This window comes from Zonotrichia leucophrys, chromosome 1, assembly GCF_028769735.1.
Source record: "Zonotrichia leucophrys gambelii isolate GWCS_2022_RI chromosome 1, RI_Zleu_2.0, whole genome shotgun sequence".
In the NCBI taxonomy this organism is placed as follows: Eukaryota; Metazoa; Chordata; class Aves; order Passeriformes; family Passerellidae; genus Zonotrichia; species Zonotrichia leucophrys.
The window spans coordinates 115,784,416-115,802,977 of NC_088169.1; the positions used below are offsets into that span (position 1 = coordinate 115,784,416).

The 18,562-nt window shown below is 51.6% G+C and overlaps 1 protein-coding gene across 6 annotated transcripts in view; it reads left to right on the forward strand.

Annotated features, from left to right (window-relative positions):
• Positions 1-18,562, forward strand: part of TIAM1 (TIAM Rac1 associated GEF 1) — a 142,970-nt gene that overhangs the window by 61,276 nt on the left and 63,132 nt on the right. For 3 of the 6 annotated variants that reach the window (XM_064728911.1, XM_064728888.1, XM_064728902.1), the window contains 2 exons: positions 6,034-6,212; positions 11,316-12,304. In XM_064728911.1, coding sequence (XP_064584981.1) covers positions 11,327-12,304 — 978 coding nt within the window. In that variant the 5' untranslated portion in view covers positions 6,034-6,212; positions 11,316-11,326. Of the gene's footprint in view, positions 1-2,161; positions 2,313-2,863; positions 2,879-6,033; positions 6,213-11,315; positions 12,305-18,562 lie in introns of those variants that run through there. The other 3 variants (XM_064728894.1, XM_064728920.1, XM_064728929.1) reach the window with 3 other exon arrangements.

The following is an 18,562-nucleotide window of genomic DNA, read 5'->3' on the forward strand; positions in this document are numbered from 1 at the left end:
CCACCAGGTTGTGCCAGGCCAACCCAGAGCAGCTGGAGCCATCAGGTGAGCCCAGATCCACTGGAGCCATCAGGTTGTGCCAGGTAAAACCTGAGTGCCTCCTCCACCCTTGGCAGTGCCAGGCTGGTCCTGAGCCGCCCCGCTTTGCATCCCTGCTGGGCTGAGATCAGGAGGTGAGCTCAGCAGCCACCTGGGCGCTGTGTCAGCATCTTGCCATGTCCCTGCCCCACCAGAGAGCCCTGTCTGTGCTGCAGTGCCATGCCAGGCTGTAACCCCCTGGTTTTGGCAAGTTTAGGATGTTCAGTGCATGCTTTCTGCTGGTTCTGGACACAGAAAGCTGGTTCTGGACACTGCTTTCCTCCTTGGTCACCCCATACCCTTTCCCTTTGGGATGTGGCTGTGCTGGACACGGTGTTCCCAGATGGAAGGGAGCCTGGCAGCAGGAATCCAGCCCTCCCTGCACTGCTGGCCTCCCCACCCCACCCCAGTGCAGCTTTAGTGGAGGATGAGTCCTGAGCAGCGGTGATTTCACCAGGAGCTCACAGACAGACAGATCCTGGTGCCAAAACTTGTGCAAGGCATGCTGTCATCTGCTAAGGACATCCTTTGCTTCAGTCCTTTTCCTCATTATGGAAGTTATTTTGCTGTCCTTTCTCCTGACTCTGAAGCAGTGATTGAGGAAGCTTACACAGCTCTGGTGCTCAGTGAGGTTCCTCACCCTCCTCAGAGAGAGAGAGCAGAAAGGGAAAAAATCTCTTCTGATCTGCCTGTGTTTCGCACCAGCAGAAAGAGAAAGCTCTGCTGATCTGCCTGCGTTGTATTTCACACCGGTTTTTCCTCTGGAATCCCTCCCTAGTACTTAAGTCAGGGTATCTAAAATTAGATACTTCATATCTCAGGCACCATCTTAATGATCTGTGTGAGGTCTTTGGCATTGCTTGAAAATCAGATTGCTTACCTCAGTGCTTCAGTGAGGAGATACAGCAAGCACTTCCTCTGCAATTCCCCCTACCACAATTATTGCCCTGAATTTTTTTCCGCACCATTTTAATCCTTCACATCCTGTCTGGTCGGCCACTCGAGCCAAGGGTTTCAGGTTTTATTGCTGGAGCCTGTGGTGCTGGCTGGCTCTTCTGTGCAAGGTCCCACTCCTTGGCTGTACAGGGAGAGCTCCCCCAGATCCGTTTGGAGCTCTGAACATTTTCTTGTTCCTTCCCAGTCTTTGGAGTGCATTTGGCACGTCCCACCCTTGCCGTGTATCAGCAGTTCTGGGCTCATTTGGCACAAGCAGAAAGCCCTTTTTAAGCTAAGTGCAATAACAATAACACAGAACCTAAAGGTAAATAAACAAGCCACGCCTTATTTTTTATTTCAGCTGCATTTTGGGAATTCTTTTCGTTTTTCAAGTCTCATATAAATGTGCACGCAGTCCTCAGAGCCTCCATGGAGGCCAAGGGGGCTCCTCCTTCCCTGCAGCTCCCTCCTGGCTGGGCTTAGGCTGCCCCACAGGCTCCAGGGAGTTGCCCTCGTGGCTTCCCATAGATTTGCTTATGTCTGATGATCTGAAATTAGAATCCTTCCCCTGCTCTGCCCTTTGCTGGAAACGTGTAAAACCTTGCAGATTCCCCCCCAGGCTAGAAAGGGGGATTTTCCCACCATTAAAAATAAAAGGGAAGGGAAGGAGAAAGAGTTAAAACATGCTCAGATAGTTGTAAAAATGATTGAAAAACAAACAAACCCACAGCGGTGTCAATTATTCACATCCCCTCTATAAATAGAGAAACCCTGGAGAGGGGGCTTTCCCTTGGGCTACCTGCTCTGCTCTTTCATTAATTTATTGCCGTGGTGCTTTCTCAGTGCTGTGCTCCTGGTTCTGTTTCCTTTAGCTGGATTTGGGGATGGCTGGCTGTTGCCTCTGTGGAGGTTTAAGGTCTCTCAAACACAAACCTTCCTCCCTCCTCCTCCTCTTGCCTTCTCTCCCTCCCTTGGGAATTGTCGTAGGGGTGGTGCTGCAGCTGGAGGAGCAGGGCTGCCCACACCTTCCCCTTCAGGAGCTCAGCTCAAAGGGAGTGTGGGTTTATTTTTCCTTGCCCTCCTCTTCATCTGGAGCATCACCAGCATTGTTCTGGCAGCCGTGACAGACACGGAGGGTGCGCGCTAGTGAGACACTTGAGAGGGGTTGGAGCTGGAGCTCCTCCAGCCCACTCCTGGGGATGGATGGATGATGGATGGATGATGGATGGATCCCTGACCTGCCTGCATGGTCACTGCCCTCACACTCCAGCTTCAGGAGCAGCCATTCTCCTCAACAGGTACTGTAAGCCGTGCTTGGCTTGAAATTCATTTTTCTCACGAGCGGCGCTCGGTTTGAAATTAATTTTTCTCACAAACAAAAAGCTTCTATGGCATTTTAAATGTCACAGAAAGAAAACACGGAGAGGAGCACGTTTGTCATTTATTTTTGCTGCTTTAAAAGTCAACCAGCTTCTGCAATGCTCTGAAGTTGGTCTCAGGGCTCAGTGTCTAGATGGAGAGTGGGGAAGCTCGGAGCATTTTGGAATCGCATTTGTGAACAAAGATCTGGGCATAGGGCAGGCTCTTATCCATCCACCCATCCATCCATCCATCCATCCATCCATCCATCCATCCATCCATCCATCCATCCATCCATCTCCATCCATCCCTACATGGGTCCAGCACTGGTGCAGTCTCACCTCAGGGCACGGGGGCAGCTTTGGGCACCACAGTTTGAGAAGGACCTAAAGGTATTGAAGAGCATCCAAAGGAGGGGCACGAGGATGGTGAGGGGTTTGGAGGCTTGTCAGGCTGTCCGTGCAGGGCCAGGAGCTGGACTCTGATCCCTGTGGGTCCCTTCCAGGTGAGGATATTTTATGTTCCCTCTCCTGTGGGTTTGGCTTTGCAGAGGGCAGCCCAGGGACGTGGGATGGGGAGAGGCAGAGCCCTGGAGCACAGGAGAGCATTTACCTCAGTCTCAGGGCAGGGCATTGGCTGGGCTGATCTCAGCAGCAATTCATATTAACTAACTGACTATTAACCAACAAAACGTGGCCTCCAGTCACAAAGCAAGGGCCTGATTGTCCATCCCAGGAGAAACACTGGAGTTACAGTGGCGTGGAACTGGGATCATGGGTGGGGAGCACAGCCCAGAGCTGCTGATGGATATTGAATGGTTGCTGTAGGGAGTGCCTACTGCTCCTGTCTCTGTATGCACATCCTGCTTGATGATGGAGTTACCAAGGGCTTCTCCAAACTGCATGAAGATTTACTTAACAGTCAACTGATTGCATTTGAAATCTGACTAAAGCAATGCCTCATAAAATGAAAAAGTAAAAATAGAACCAAAAGAGAGCTGTCGTCCTTCTGGCCAACTTTTCCTGTTCACTGGACAAGGGCATGTATTTGCATACTGATTTTTTCATTCTGGAAAGGAAGGGTTGTGCTTTGGGAAGGAGGCTCTTAGAAAGCTACGGTTTCCATGTTTTTGATCCTGTCCATGCTGTCAAGCAAACAGAAAGCAGGTGTGCTGGATTTCTCTCCAGACTCTTGGCACTGCAGACTGCTGTGCAGCCCATGGCAGCTAGAGTCTGTGCTGTACCTGGAATCCCAGGTAGCAGATGTGAGGAACAACAAGATGCTCCTTTACTCTGTTCTGCTCCCCTCTCTGTGTTCAGTCCATGCATGGAGGTTTCCTGTGCTCCCAGCCAGGCCTGGCAGCCCTGTGGGAAGCCCTTGGCCTGGTTTTGGAGCTGTTTTGTGGCTGTGCAGTAAATACAGCTGTGCTGCCTGCAGCCTCCAGAGCACGGGAGCTGCTCTGACGTGTGCAGGGCTGGCTCGCACACACCAGGGACGTGTCTGAGCATCAGCAGCACTCAGTGCTGACAGGGATGTTCTGTCTCCAGTGTGCAAGTTGGAAAAGCTTTATTTGATTTTTTTTTTTTAATCAGAGCAGTTGATCCACGTGTTGATGTTTACAATGTCCATCTCCCCTGAGAACAGGCTGGTGGTCACTGGTCAACTTTTCCTTGGCCAGCATCTGTGGGAGCAGACATGTCCAAAAAGGGCTCTGTGCTGGAAGGGAAGTGATGGAGCTGTGTTTGCTTCAGCCCTTCCTCCTGGGAAATCACTTTTTTGCCTTGTTGGACCTTCCTAGACCCTGCTGGAAAGGAGGCTTTGCTGGAGAACTCCAGAAATTCTGCTGTGGCAGAGCCTGGGCTGTTGTAATGAGCCAGGACACTGAGGGCTGTTCCAGTGCTTGTTAATGTCAGACAAAGTATGAGAAACAAATGTTCTTCTTGAAAAGTACGGATTGGTTTAATTTAGGACAGACTGTCTGAGGTGGAAAAGTTAATGGGAGCAAAACTTTTCAGGAGAAAGTTGATGGGCAATGATAAATCCTTGTTTTCTGGAGGAGCTTGGTGCGCAGTTCTCACCTGTTCATGGCAAAGGATGCTGCCAGCCCTTCAGATGTACTGGAGCAGTGTGAGGGTTTGGATAGTGCAGGATCCAGGTGTAAACATCCCCTTTTAACACAGGACTGCCAGGAGAGAAGGGGTTCTGCTGGAGGAGCACAGGTGGTGTGTGGACAGGCTGCCTTGGAGCTGCTTTCTCAGAGTTTGTGTCACCCCAGAGCAGAGTTTAGGGTTACAAACTCCACACAAGCCACGTCAGGGTGGAAGGTCTGACAGAATGCTGGGCTGTGTTTGCTTTGCTCCTCTTTTGGGCAGGTTTTTTGGTCAGTAGCAGGTAGACCTGAGCAGAGATGGTCCCAGTTCCCTTTGCTGGAGGTGAGGAGTGCTCGTGGCAGGGCTGCTCCCTGTGTGGTGGGTGCAGGTGGGGAGCCTCCTGCCTCTAGGACCTTTTTTGTCAGCAAGATTCCCCTCTTGGAAATCATTGGCAGCTGGCATGATAATGAGTCCATTTCAATATAAATGAGCTTCATTTCATTAATTTCTGCCAGCTCCTGAGCAATTCATGAACTGCTTTTCAGATCTCTACCAACAGCTTGAGGGAAGAGGGGGAGGTAGGGAGCAAAGAAGGGAACATGAAGGAAGAGAAAGAAAACGAGAACATTTTTAGTTTTAAAAAGAGCCAGTGACTCTCATCTCCTTTGAGAATCCAGCCAAGAGTGAGGATCACACTTTCCCCACCAAGCAGCTCCAAGAACATGAAGGGCAGCAGTAATCCCTCCCCAGATTTTTGCTCCTTGGGACCTGTGGAGAAGTTTGTAACTCTCCCAAGTTTGTGTGCAGCCTTGAGATGATGTTTTAGTGCTGGTGCCTGGCTGGGGAAGGGAGAGTTGGGTGAGAGCTGGATTGGGAAAGCACTCAGCCTCTGCCAGGCCTGCACTGGAGCTGGACTCCTACAAAGATGCTCACCAGTAGTACCAGGCCTGGAAAGGGCTGGGATTTGGTGTCCACGTGAGCTCAGTGCCTGACTCAAGGACTGTCCTTAGGATTGTCTCAGGTCTAGGTGAGCACAGACTGATCTCTGGTGTCTGCACCTTTGTGAGCACAATTATCCTGAGAACCCGTGCTCACAAAGCCAGATGTAAATGCTCTGTCCCAAATGGCAATGAAATCCCTGCCTGGCAAACCTCCCTTTCCATGAGTGGGACAGCGTGCAGGGAAACCTCCTGCAGCCCTCCTGGGTAGCTGGGCTCCCTTTGCTGCCAGAATTCAGCCTGTTCTGCTGGAAGGTGCCTCTCTTGGTGCTCATCCTCACACACAGGTGTGGTTTTGGCCCTGAGCTCAGACAGACGGCCTCAGCAAGGCAGTGTTGGAGTCTGGGGGGATTTTGGTTGGGAAGAGGAGTACTCCATGTCCCGTGGTTGGGGCTGGCCATGCTTGGCTGGGTTTTTCATTTATTCTGCCACCATCAGCTCTCACCATTGAATTCAAGCACCCAGTGCTCCTTAGGTAAGTGCTGATGACAGCCCCCTGCAGAAGATGCTCTGTCCATCCCTCCCTGCTAACCCTGCTCTGTCTGATTTGTTTTTCTCCCCTTTCTCCCCAGGTTTTTGGCATGTAGGCATAGACTCTGAGGCGGGAGCGATGGAGTCGCTGAGTGGCAGGTGCTGACAGCTTCTGCAGCCCCAGTAACTGCTCCCTTTGGGGTCACTTGCAATTCTGTACCTCTAAATGCCACAGCTCTCTGGGGGAAGGTTGCGCTGGATACCGGGACTGCCTCGGAAGGTACAAGTGCCTCCCTCGTGTTTCTGCAGGGCTCTGCTGGGCTCTGGGCTGCTGGGAGGGCGAGGGACGAGCTGCATGGCTGGCTGCTGGGCTGGGCTTTCCGAGGGTGCCGTCCCTCCCTCCCTCCCTCCTCCTCTTACTCGTGCTGGCTCTTTCTGGAGTCCATCCTGTGCTTTAACACATGTGAGTGGCTCACAAAAAAGAAGTGGCTGGTTAAGACATTCTGATGTGAAAACAATGAAATACAGGGTCTTTCTGGAGTCCATCCTGTGCTTTAACACATGTGAGTGGCTCACAAAAAAGAAGTGGCTGGTTAAGACATTCTGATGTGAAAACAATGAAATACAGGGTCTTTCTGGAGTCCATCCTGTGCTTTAACACATGTGAGAGCGGCTCACAAAAAAGTGTCTGGTTAAGAGGTTCTGATGTGAAAACAATGAAATTTGGAGGTCTTTCTGGAGTCCATCCCGTGCTTTAACACGTGTGAGAGCGGCTCACAAAAAAGAAGTGGCTGGTTAAGAGGTTCTGATGTGAAAACAATGAAATACGCTGCTGGAGTTTCTGAGAAACTGCAAGGCTTTCTGAGGAATTTCAGCCTCTCTGTTGCCCTTTTGAAAAAGCACATTTTAATTGCAAGAAAATGTGTGTGTTCACACTTGGTTATTAGTCTTGTACATTTTTCTATGTGGTTCTGGTGAGTTCAGTGAAAATCTTTGTTGTTGGCTGGCAGATTTTAGCAGAAGTTTATTTCTGTAGGCTCACTGCCCGCTGTGGATTTGATCATTGTTCTGGTTCTCACAGCCTTCGAGCTACGCTCCAGGAGAAAAATACAGATTTGTCACCAGGGCCTCCCACTAGAATCTAATTTTAAATTTGCAATCTGTTGTCTTGTGAGGTGCTTCAAATTTGGTTGGAAATTTAGTATTTTTCAGATATACTCCTGGAGTCTAGTGGTCCAACCCTTTGTGGGTTCAGGGGTTAGTAACATAGGTTTAATTGAAATGAGTATTCTGGTTTTGTAATTATTTTAAGAAATAATTTAATATCGGGGCAGGGGAAGAGGAAGGAGAATTACTGTTTTAAAAGGAAATTGTGTTCTCTGAGTGGGCCATCATCAGTGGTCATCTAGAATGTGATAATTTATGTGTAACCGTTTCTTGTAAGAGTCATCCAGCAAAACCTCAGCAGTTCAGCTGGAGGTCAGGCTGCTTTTCCCACATACCCAGTCTAGGGAACACTGGTTTTCCTGCAGAATTCATGCTTTCCCTGCTGGCAGCCTAGTCTTGATGTCAGTCTGAAGTTTGAGCTTTCAAAAAGCATATCTCAGCCCTCTGTCCTGTCTCTGGATGGACAAGCTGGCTTAAAGGCGGCTTTGTTGAAGTCACCACATTTCTGATGTTTTTCCAGGAAGGAGCAGGATTTCTGGGGATGGATGGTCAGGCCAGCTCCTTGGGGATGTGCAGGCAGAAGCTGCCACCCCTGCTTTGCCTGGCTGGGGCTGCAGATACGAATCTGCATCCTTGGTGAGTGCCTGAGTCAGGGCAGGGCGCTGGTGCCTCTTCAGGAGACGTGCCTGCCTCCCTGCTTTGCTTCTCAAGCCTCTCCCTCCCAGAGACAGAAAGAGAGATTTCGTCAGAGGCCCTCTGTTCCCACAAAAAGTTTGGGTTCTGATGAATCAACATTTTCTGCTGGAAACACCCAGCCAGTGGTGCTCACAGCCCCTGCGAGGTTCAGGGTCACTCACAGCAGATTGCTCCCACCACCACAGACCTGTCCAAAGCATGCAGATGTGTCACACTGCATCTGTGTCACATCCTGGTGGTACCTTGATGGGTCTTTAGTGGTGGCCTTTGCTTTTGGCAGCCCAGCTAACAAGGGGAGCCTTTGTCCTAGCAGCGCTTGCGTGCAGCTCCCATTAACATTACTCATTTTCTTAATTTGATACAGATTTTTTTCACGGAGTGTGCTAAATGCAGTTAAGGCACAGACAGGCAGCATCTGGCAGTCGTAGCCGAGTGCTCTGAGCCGCTGCTGCCCCAGGGTGTCTGCTGTGGCCCCGGGGAGGGGGAGGCTGGGGCTGCCCTGCCCTGGCCAGCTCTGCTCAGGGGATGCTGGAGTCTGTACAGGGCCAGTTCCCCTCTCAGGGCTGCCAGCTCGCCTCTCAGCTCCCTGCTGCCAAAAACGAGGAGGTGTCACTCTACAGAGGCATTGTCCCCTCCTGTCCCCTCTGTGTCCCCGGCCAGGCACCCTTGTGCTGCCTCTGGCACGTGCCAGGCCAACTAGCTCAGCAAAAACTAACTAACAAGCTTTTCTTTTTGTTGGTGTTTCTTTCCCCCCAGATTTATTTTCTGCTCTTTTAGTGGACTCTGGTGCACGAGGACTGGATTTGGTTCAGGGTAGCTGGTGGGAATGCTCAGCCAGCCATGCAGGAGGAAGACAGAAATGGGGTGACAAGGCAGGATTTGGGGGTGTCCCTTTCCGAGGAGCCCCTCAGCCTGACCTGGGTGATTTGGTTCAGGGTAACTGGTGGGAATGCCCAGCCAGCCGTGCAGGAGGGAGGCAGAAATGGGGTGAGAAGGCAGGATTTGGGGGTGTCCCTTTCCGAGGAGCCCCTCAGCCTGACCTGGTGGGGTTGGCTGTCCCACCCAAGCTGTGTGCTGCCTGTCCCATGGAGATGGGCTCTGCCAGGGGATGGTGGCAGACTTGGGGATGGCACTGTCTTGCATGTCATACAGGCACTGGGCAGCGTTTGGGAGTTCAGTGGGATCAGGCAGGGCCTTGCCAGGGTGCAGGGGTGAGCTGTGGGCTCACTGACAGCCGTTTGTGGATTGGCAGACTCCTCACCCAAAGCAACAATCCACTGAATTGAAAAAGGGTCGGCTCTTTGCTTTGAAGTCTGACACTTCTTGCCAGTCTCTAGCAGATACTTCATTGTGTGAAATCACTCCCTGAGCATTCCTTCTGTGGAGAGAAGACTTCCCTCCTTTCCAGGAGAGTGTTATTTCCTCTGGGATGCAGCCTGAGCTGCTGCTCCTTTCCTCACCGAGCCCACTTGTGCTCCTGTTGCTTGTCTGGCTTGGGGAAATCTTGCCTGGTTTCCTTGGAAGGTAAAGAACCATTGCAGGTTTCAAGAGGACTTAAAAAACTGCTCGTTCTCCTTAGGGTGAGAAGGGGTGGCTGCAGATGGGATGGATGGCTGGAGGCCGGGGATAAAGGGTGGAAAATCCCCCCAGATGGAAGTGTGGTCAGCAGGAGCCAAAGCAGGGGAAGCATTGCCCTGAGAGGGTTTCTTTTGTGGGATGGAAGCACTGAGGGCTTGTTTTTGATATCTGCAGAAGAAAAGATGCAGGTTTTGTGCTTTAAAACGTTCAATAGCCAAAAGCTGGCTGATGGTTTTTCAGTCTGTATCAAAGAGCTGTAGCTCTTGGGAGATAATGAGCCCTTGTCTAGGGATTGATAAAGCTGTCTTTTTCTTCTTTGTTTTAAGGTTTAAACCTGCCCTTTATTCAGTGCTTTTATTTTTCTAAACAAGTCATGTCAGCCAAAGGGAGTTCTACCATTCATTTCAGTAGATGTAGGGCATTTCCTGCTGTAGTTTATTTCACCTGCGATTGCATTTATGTTCAGTGCAGAAATGCCCAGATATTGATGGTGCTGTCTGTTGCTCCAGCACTGAACAGACTTGTAGGCTCAGCCATGAGGAGCTTTGCTGGGCAAGGAGCAGGGGCACAGTCCTCCTGCTGTGGTCACAAGTGTCAGTGCAGAGCCCAGTTCTGCCGTGCTGTCCCGTTGTTTGGTGCCATCAGTTCCTCACTTTCCATGTGTTTATGTGAGCTCATTCAGGCCTGTGCAGCAGCAATTGTGTGTGTACAGATAGTGAGGGGAAATGGGTGGTTGAATTCATTCTGCCAACATCTGGGTCAGTACCCACCAGCATCCTGGCAAGGGAGAGGAAATTGCCCCATGAAATTAAAAACTCCAGATTATTTTACTGTCAGGGCAGCTTTTTTATTTTCAACCAGAACTGACGGACATGCCTCAAAACAATGAAGTTTTGTCTTGGAATTTCTTTTCAAGACTGATGGACTACTTTTCTCTATGTAGTTGTCTTGTGTGTAATTCGGGATTTAATTTTGAACTTTGGCATTTACTTTTCTTCTTCTTCTTGCCGTCAGGCCAGAGGGGAAGGACCCAATACTACTGATAAAATATTTCTGACATTTGTTGAGTGAGATCACGGACCTCAAAGTGTTTCCCAAGGTTGAATCAGATCATCACTCCCACCTCCTGGATGGGAAACCTGTTCCACGGCGGGACGTGCACAGCTGAATAATGCAGGAGGCTGGGGCTGGGGACACCAACCCCGTCCCTGCGTTCCAGCTCAGATCAAAGAGCTCAGATCTGCTTATCTGCTTCTGAGGGAGTGGGAAGGAGAGGTTATTTTTGTCTAGTCTGAGTCACTCATGCTAATTTATTTTTCATAATATGGCTTTCTTGTGGGGGACTCTCGGTACCTGCCTAATGTTGCACAGTTTTTTTGTTCCAGAAATCAAACCTGTCATTAGCTCGCTGCCAAACGGGTGGGTTTGTACTTTGCTGTTTGGTGCTTTGCTTTGCAGTTCCTAGCCAAAAAAAAGATGAAATCTCAGCTAAAGGTGTACATGCCTCTCCTTTTCAGCATCTGTTACCTGCAGATAAACAAGAGCTGTTGATTTTTTGAGTCTGTTGGCTGGAATGGCGGCGCTGATGCTGAGGGTCGGGTGAATGCGCACAGAGCTGAGATGGCACTGTGGTGCTAAACTGGTTCCAGTTCACACCGAGCTGCAGGGTTCTGTCCTTCGCTCTCCTGCACTCTTGGTTCGCACAAGTTTGTGTGCTGTTTGTTACCTTCTGATTTAACTGCATTTCTCGGTTTGCTGGTGCAGCCACTGGCTCCTGTCATTAATTAATCTATGGGATTATTGCCGCAGTTAGGGCAGTCCCTGCGAGAATCTGCGGTGTGGGTTTTGGGACGGGCTGGGTAATTAATGAAATTAAGAAATGACTTGTTGGTGCATTGGGGTGTCCACATGCCTGCCTCCCCTAACGCTGTGTCCCTTGCAGACCGTGACGCCATGGGCAACGCGGAGAGCCAGAGCGTGGAGCAGGCCCTGTACGGGGACAAGCAGCCGGCGCTGGGCCGCAAGCACACGTCGCGCTCGCTGCGCCTCTCGGGCAAGGCCTCGCGCCGGGCGCGCCACGCCTCGTCGGGCAAGGCGGCGCACCACCGCGGCTCCGAGGTGAGCACGCGCTCCAGCAGCACGCCCAGCATCCCGCAGTCGCTGGCCGAGAACGGCCTGGAGCCCTTCGCCGCCGCCGAGGCGCGCCTGGAGGACTTCGGCAGCGCCACGTGGGCCGAGCGCGTGGACATGGCGCTGCGGCCCGTCTCCTACCACACGGACTCGTCGGTGACGCCCAGCGTGGACAGCAGCACGGCGCTGACGGCCGCCTCCGTGCACAGCGTGCCCGACTCGGAGGAGAGCCGGCTCTACGGCGACGAGCCGCCCTTCCTGGCCGAGGCCGACGCGCGGGCGCTGCGCTACGCCGCCAACGGAGCCGCCTTCGCCGACGCCGCCGCCTTCAAGAAGAAGCGCTCCAAGTCGGCCGACATCTGGCGCGAGGACAGCCTGGAGTTCTCGCTCTCCGACCTCAGCCAGGAGCACCTGACCAGCAACGAGGAGATCCTGGGCCTGGCCGAGGAGAAGGAGGCCGAGGCGGCGCGCGGCCCCGAGGCGGGCGGCAGCCCCCAGCCCCTGGTGGCCTGCCAGCGGGCCAACTCCATGAGTGACCTGTACTCCCCCAAAACGCCCGGGGCCACCATCAACGGGGGGCCCCGAAACGCCTTCGGAGGGTACTGCCGGAGCCTGGTGTCCGACATCCCCGAGCTGGGCGGCCATAAGATGGCCTCGGTGGGCGCCGAGGACGCGCCCTCCTCCTACAGCAACTACAACACGCTGCCCTGCAGGAAGTCCCACTGCCTCTCCGAAGGGGCCTCCAACCCTCAGATGAGCCATAGCAGCAGCATGCAAGGCAGAAGGGCGAAAACCACCCAGGTAAGGCCGTTTTCTGCTGTGCTTGGGTATTTGCTGGGCTGGGCCTGTAGATGAAGGTTTTCTGGGTTTCCTTCAACACTCCCTTTCTGAGCAGAGAGATGCTTCCAGAACTAGCCAGTCTCCAGAGCTGGCTCAATTCCATCACTGTCCCTCCTTGATCTGCAGCTCTCCTTGGACCTTTTGCACTCTTCACTGCCTCTGAGAAGGGGAAATGTGCATTTGCCAGCAGAAGATTTCCCTGCGTGTTTTGCAGTGCTGACGGTTCCTTTTTTTCCAGGGTAGCTGCCAAAACTGATCACTCCTCTGCAGAGCTGTCCCCCCTTCTGCCCTCCCTGCCTTGTCACCCTGCCCTGCCTGCACTCGTGGCTAGAGGCAAAGAAAAACCTGTCAGTGTTTCCCCTCCGTGCTAGACCCTCCCTGGGCTGAAATTTCACTCTTCTAATTAGCTGATGTTAGTATCTGTGCAAAACATCTCACTGAAACAGCACTGGCACTGCCAGGCCTGCTGTAAGCTGAGAAATGATGGGGCATGGAGATGTGTGGAGAAGATGCTGCTTCTCTGAGCCAGGGACAGCAGACACTCAAGAGAAGCTTGGCTGTCAGGTGCCCCTCCTGCACTCCAGACACCAGGCCTATGATTTTGGGGCTTTCTTACATTTTTCCATGCTTTTCCCTGTCCTGCCTGATGGAGTTCCTGCCCCAGGCTGCAGGCAGTAGTTCTTCTGGCAGGTTAGCTGTAAAGAGGGGCAGGAAGGAGTTCCAAACCCTGCCCAGACTCGTGCTGGGATGGGGCTGCTCAGGGACTGCCTGGCCATGCGTGATCTGGGGACACGGGCTGCTGCTAAATATAAAACTGGCATGCTGAAACAGATGCTGCAGCAGCCCACAACAGCAGCTTTGTTCTTCAAAATCAGCTCTTTGCTCTTGGAGGTGAAAAGCTTTTGGTGTGCCAGGGCAGGATAAAAACCTAGAGAACAAGAAGGGAAAAAAAAGGGTTTTGGCAGCCTTGGAGCTAACAGCTTTCCTGAAGATTGTTGGGTGCAGCCTGCTTTCGAGGGTATTTAAGGAAAAAGAGAATAGAGTCAGTGATGAACAGCCAAGCGTTTGTTTCTCTTCTTGGTGCCTATGCTGGCATTCAGAAGATTCCTCTGAGGCATGTAGTGAAAGTCTGGAATTTAAGTAGTATTTTGTGAGGCCTCAGCCATACCCAGGGAAATTATTTCGTGGGGCTGGTTTCACTGGATGGATCTCCCGAGACAGGAGATGATGGCTGTAAGGAGTCTTAGCAGTGATTATTACCATGGATAAATTCAACAAAATTAAAGCTTTGCAAAGGTCAGAATTCCTCCTCCCAAGTCTTTAATCCCAGCAGCATCCTGTAAGTATAAGATAGTTGTCAGAAATGAAGTCATGGCAGCCCCAGCCTGGCCTGAGCAAGCTTAGGGAAATGACTGCCATTATGTGTTTGAAAAGGCAGAAATGAAGTCCAGATTTGCACACAAAGTGAAAGGAGTCCTTGGTGAGCCTGGTGAGGGGAGGGAAGTGACCAGTCTGTGTCTGCAGCAGGTCCCCAGGCAGCAGTGAGACACACTGTGCTCCTTTTTCCTTGGCACTGCTGGTGTGAGTGAGGCTGTGTCACTGCCCTGCCCTTACTGTGCTCCTTGGCACTGTGCTGCCTCTGCCAGCTGGCCCTGGGCACCTTTGGGGCAGGTTTGTTTCCCTCTGCCCTCCCAGTCTTTCAGCTCTTTTATCTTTACGCTCCTGATGACCCCATTGTCATGGTGCCTGCCATGCGTGTCCTCATGCTGGAAAACACTTCCTGCTGTAAATGTGTGTTTTGGCCAGCCTTCTAAACTGCTTCCCCCATCCCAATCCCACAAAAGCATTGTTGCATCTTAGGGCCATGAGGCCCTAAGGTGCCCCAGGGCCAAGTGCAATGGGGTGTTGGACACAGCTTCCCTCCTGGCCTCAGGGCCAGTGAGGTGTCACTGCACCATGGAGTCACCTAATGGGTTCTCCTAGCCAGGGGTGAAGTTTCTGCTCAGATCCCTGCTGTCAGTCCTCACAAGACTTTGGGTCTGTGTGTTCCAGTGGTTTTGGGTTTTTTTTTTTCCCCCACTTTTTGGAAAGCTGTAGCTGGGATATCTGTTTCTTTAGTCTCAGCTGTCGAAGTGCTGGAAGGGCCTGATGGTCACCAGTGGGTGACTTTTGACTGGTTTAGTTCCTGAAGAAGGGTCTGAGAGCACAGCCATGGCCTTGTGCTCTGGTGTTTGGTTCCCAGGTCCAGCCATCATTCCATTGCATGCTCATGAGCACCATCATGGTTTCTGTAAGTTAAATTTGCTGCAGGTTCTCACTAGGTGTCCTGGCAAAGTGCATCCCAGAAGGAAGATGTCAGTCATGGCTGCACATGTTTTGTTCCAGTGCCTTATCCATGGGTTCTTTGCAAGTACGTGGTTTACATTAAAGGGAAAAACACATCACACCAAAACCGGGAGGAAAATCTCCTCATCCAAATTTAAACCTTGAATTGAACGGTGGGAGTCCCTCTCCAGCTTTTCCCCATGGAGAGCCAGTTCTATTCAACGTGCACAAGTGATGAGTGCTCCCAGGGTGGCTCAGGGGCTCCCACGCAGCAGTTCTGCTTTTCCCAGCACTGTGCCATTGAGGGCTCAGCTCTGCCGAGCCAGGCTTCCCGGGGAGCCCTGCTGGGATCGCTTTGGCTTTTGGAGCCGAGCTGGTGTAGGTGGAAAGGCCTTAATTGGCTGCCATTTGCACCCTTTTCTCCGGGAATACGAGCTTGGATACAGCTTGTTCTGACTGTGGGTTGTGAGATCCCCAGGATCCCGCAGCCTGTTTTGTGGGATCCAGGTTTTATTTAGCAGCCCTGTTGTGTCCTGGGGCAGCTAAACATCTGCCTGCAGGAGACTCCCTCCTCCTCATCCTCCTCCTCCTGGTAGACGTTCAGGGACAAATGTGCCCCACGCTCGCCTGCTGTTATGAGCCCTGATTGACTTTTAAAGGAGGAAATTTCCCAGAGCAGCTGTGGCTGTCCCTGGATCTTTGGAAGTGTCCAAGGCCAGTTTGGACCAACCTGGGACAATGAAAGGTGTCCCTGCCATGGCAAGGGGTGGAATGAGATGGGATTTAAGGTCCTTCCAACCCAGCCCTTCTGTGATTCTGTGAATTAAGGGATGAAAACCTTCATTCACAGGTGTGGTTCTGTGCCCCTTCCAAGCCTGTCTTGCCACCTCCTTATTCCATATTCCTTGTGAAGCTGAGTGGGGGGAAGGAGCAAACTTCCTGCCTGACTCACATGGAAGCTTCAGCCCCAGCCCCAGGCCGTGTCCTTGGCGTGGTAAATCCCCTTTTGTCCAATTTTCACATTTATTACTATTTTTAGGCCTCTCTAGGTAGCCTGCAGGAATTTGGGATCTCAAACCTTTAAAAAAAGAAGTCCTACATTAAAATTTTTGCAGAATATGCAGAAGATGAAACCAAGGGGGCTTGTGGGAATTAGATCAGGATGTACAGGGAAACCAGTCTAAAATGAGTCAATCTTTCCAGCTGATATTATTTTTTTACTGTATCAGGGAATTTTGTAACTGGTTACAGTGTTCCATTATGTTCTGTAGGATGGCTAAACTCCAGAGAGCTGACACTTGCTTTTAAGTTGTGTAAAAAAACTTTTTCACAAAATCATTTTGTGGCTTTGGGGATATAACCCCAAAATGGAAAAGGGCTACTCAGGAAGCACCATCCAGCCCAGTACCTTGTTCCCCAAAACTGCTCAGGGAAAGGAAGAGATGGGAGTATGGGATGAATTTTCCCTCAGGGCATTTTCCCCAAATCCAGCAGGTTAGAGATTGGAGCCTTCCTGTGCAAGGAATGCATCCAAGGCTCTCGGGCTGACCTGTCCCCCATGGATTCTCTTCTCTGAAATAATTTTCTGCTTCTGGCTTCCTCTGCATCCTGTTCACTCTCTGCAGAGCGCTTGTGGCCTTCCAGCCTGCTCTTCCAGCCCTCCTCAGCCATGGCTTTTCCAGCAGAGCATCTCCAGCAGCTGGAGCTCTGCTTCCCTCAAGGAATGCTGTAGCCTGGAAAACATGGCTGTTTCCAGCCCAGGTGTGATTCCCAATCAGATGGACCTTTAATCTGAGCTATCTGACGCCAGATGGAATGGAGAAAGGAGCTAAAGACAGAGTTGCAGCAATTCAGTGGTAATTGCTGGCACACAGGTTAGTGGGTAGCTGAGAGCAGGGTGCTGCTGCTTGGCAGCTGCACTGTGGGGCTCACTGATTTCAGAGATTGTTCTCAAGAGCTCAGTGTAGCCCTAGCCACGTTCCCAATCCCCAAAAGCTGGGAATGGGACTGTTTGGCCCCCAAGAGCTGGGACTGGGACTGTTTGGCTCCCAAAAGCTGGCAGTAGGACTGTTTAGCTCCGCTGGGTCACCTGCTGAGCCTCCAGGCAAACCAGCCTGAAAAACCAAATATCTCAGCCTTCAGCCCAGGCCCCAGGGCAAGGAAGGGCTGGAGACAGGCTGGGGGAAACAAAAACCATTCTTTTTTGGGGCAGCCCAGGCTTGCAGCAGGGCAAACTGCTCAGGAGTCCGCATCTTGGGTCCTGGCCACAGCCCTGGAATGCCTGGACCCAACGAGCTGTTTATGGCCTGGCTGACTGGAAGTGGATTCGGTGAGGAAGGCTGGATCAGAGAGCTTCAGAACCAGCCTCAGAGAGGTCTTTCCTGCCCTGTCACCCAGATGGAGGAGATTAGATCAGGTATTTCCTAGTCGGGATAGTTCAAAGCAAATAGTCACTCCCTTCAGAGCACACAGAGCTCTGCCCCAGCGTTGTCAGGGAAAGGAGCATGTGAAAATTGGTGTTTTGGTCTTCACTGGCAAATATTTTGATACTTTTTCAAAGACCTTAATTTGTTTTTCTTCCCTCTCTCTCGGCCGGAGGCCAAGGGAAATCAAATCACCAGCCCTGATATTTGATCTAGCTCCACTCAGGCGTGTTTTTTTAAACAGTAGGACTTTGTCATTCATACATCTGAAGTGTATATAACAACATTGGCAATAGCTGTATTCTCTGGGAAGCTCTACACCCTGCATGCTTTTACTTCCAAGTATTTTGCAGTTAGGAATCACAGCCAGGTTGCCCCAGCTGCTTGTTTGCTGGGCTGTGCTCACTTACACGGGTGCAATTTGCAGGAGTGCTCCTTCGCAGTGAAGTGCTCCGTGTAAATGCTCCTTTTCAGCGTGTGATGGGGTGCCTGGTTATCCTCCCTGATGACAGGCATTATTTTTCTGTTCCCTGCAGCCTGTGCTTGTTCAGGTGAGCTCCTCACAGGTGATGTGTTTGGGTTTCAAGCTGCCTTTCTAGCAGCTGTCCCCCATTTCTACCCTCTCAGGAGGAATTGCCTCTTCTTGGCTTCAGCAAACACAAAGTAACCCAACCCTGTGTTTTAATTTAACTGGGAGGATTTTGATGGCACGCTGCCCTTGGTTTAACTCGAGCACAGTTTGGCTGCTTTTATTAGTTCATGGCTAACTCAGCTCCTCTGGAAACTCCTTCAGCTGGGTGGTCCTGGGATGGGAGCAGGGCGAATTTGGGGGTTCTTCCTTTGGGAACAGAGGCATTGAACACTGCAGCACCCGAGAACTGAGGGCAGGGTGAATTTGGGGTTCTTCCTTTGGGAACAGAGGCATTGAACACTGCAGCATCTGAGAACTGAGGGCAGGGTGAATTTGGGAGTTCTTCCTTTGGGAACAGAGGCATTGAACACTGCAGCATCTGAGAACTGAGGGCAGGGTGAATTTGGGGTTCTTCCTTTGGGAACAGAGGCATTGAACGCTGCAGCATCTGAGAACTGAGGGCAGGGTGAATTTGTGATGTTCTTCCTTTGGGAACAGAGCATTGAACACTGCAGCATCCGAGAACTGAGGGCAGGGTGAATTTGGGGTTCCTCCTTTGGGAACAGAGGCATTGAACACTGCAGCACCCGAGAACTGAGGGCAGGGTGAATTTGGGGTTCTTCCTTTGGGAACAGAGGCATTGAACACTGCAGCATCTGAGAACTGAGGGCATGGAAAGTGGGAGCTCACCTCAGATCCGTGCAGGTGTCAGGAGCTGCAGGCAGGGACCACACTGCAAGAGGGGATTAGGGCTGGATTCTCCTTCATGGAATTATGGATTTAGCCCCCCTCAAAAGCCAGGGAGGAGCTGGTGGGGGCGGTTTTATTTGCCACATTTCA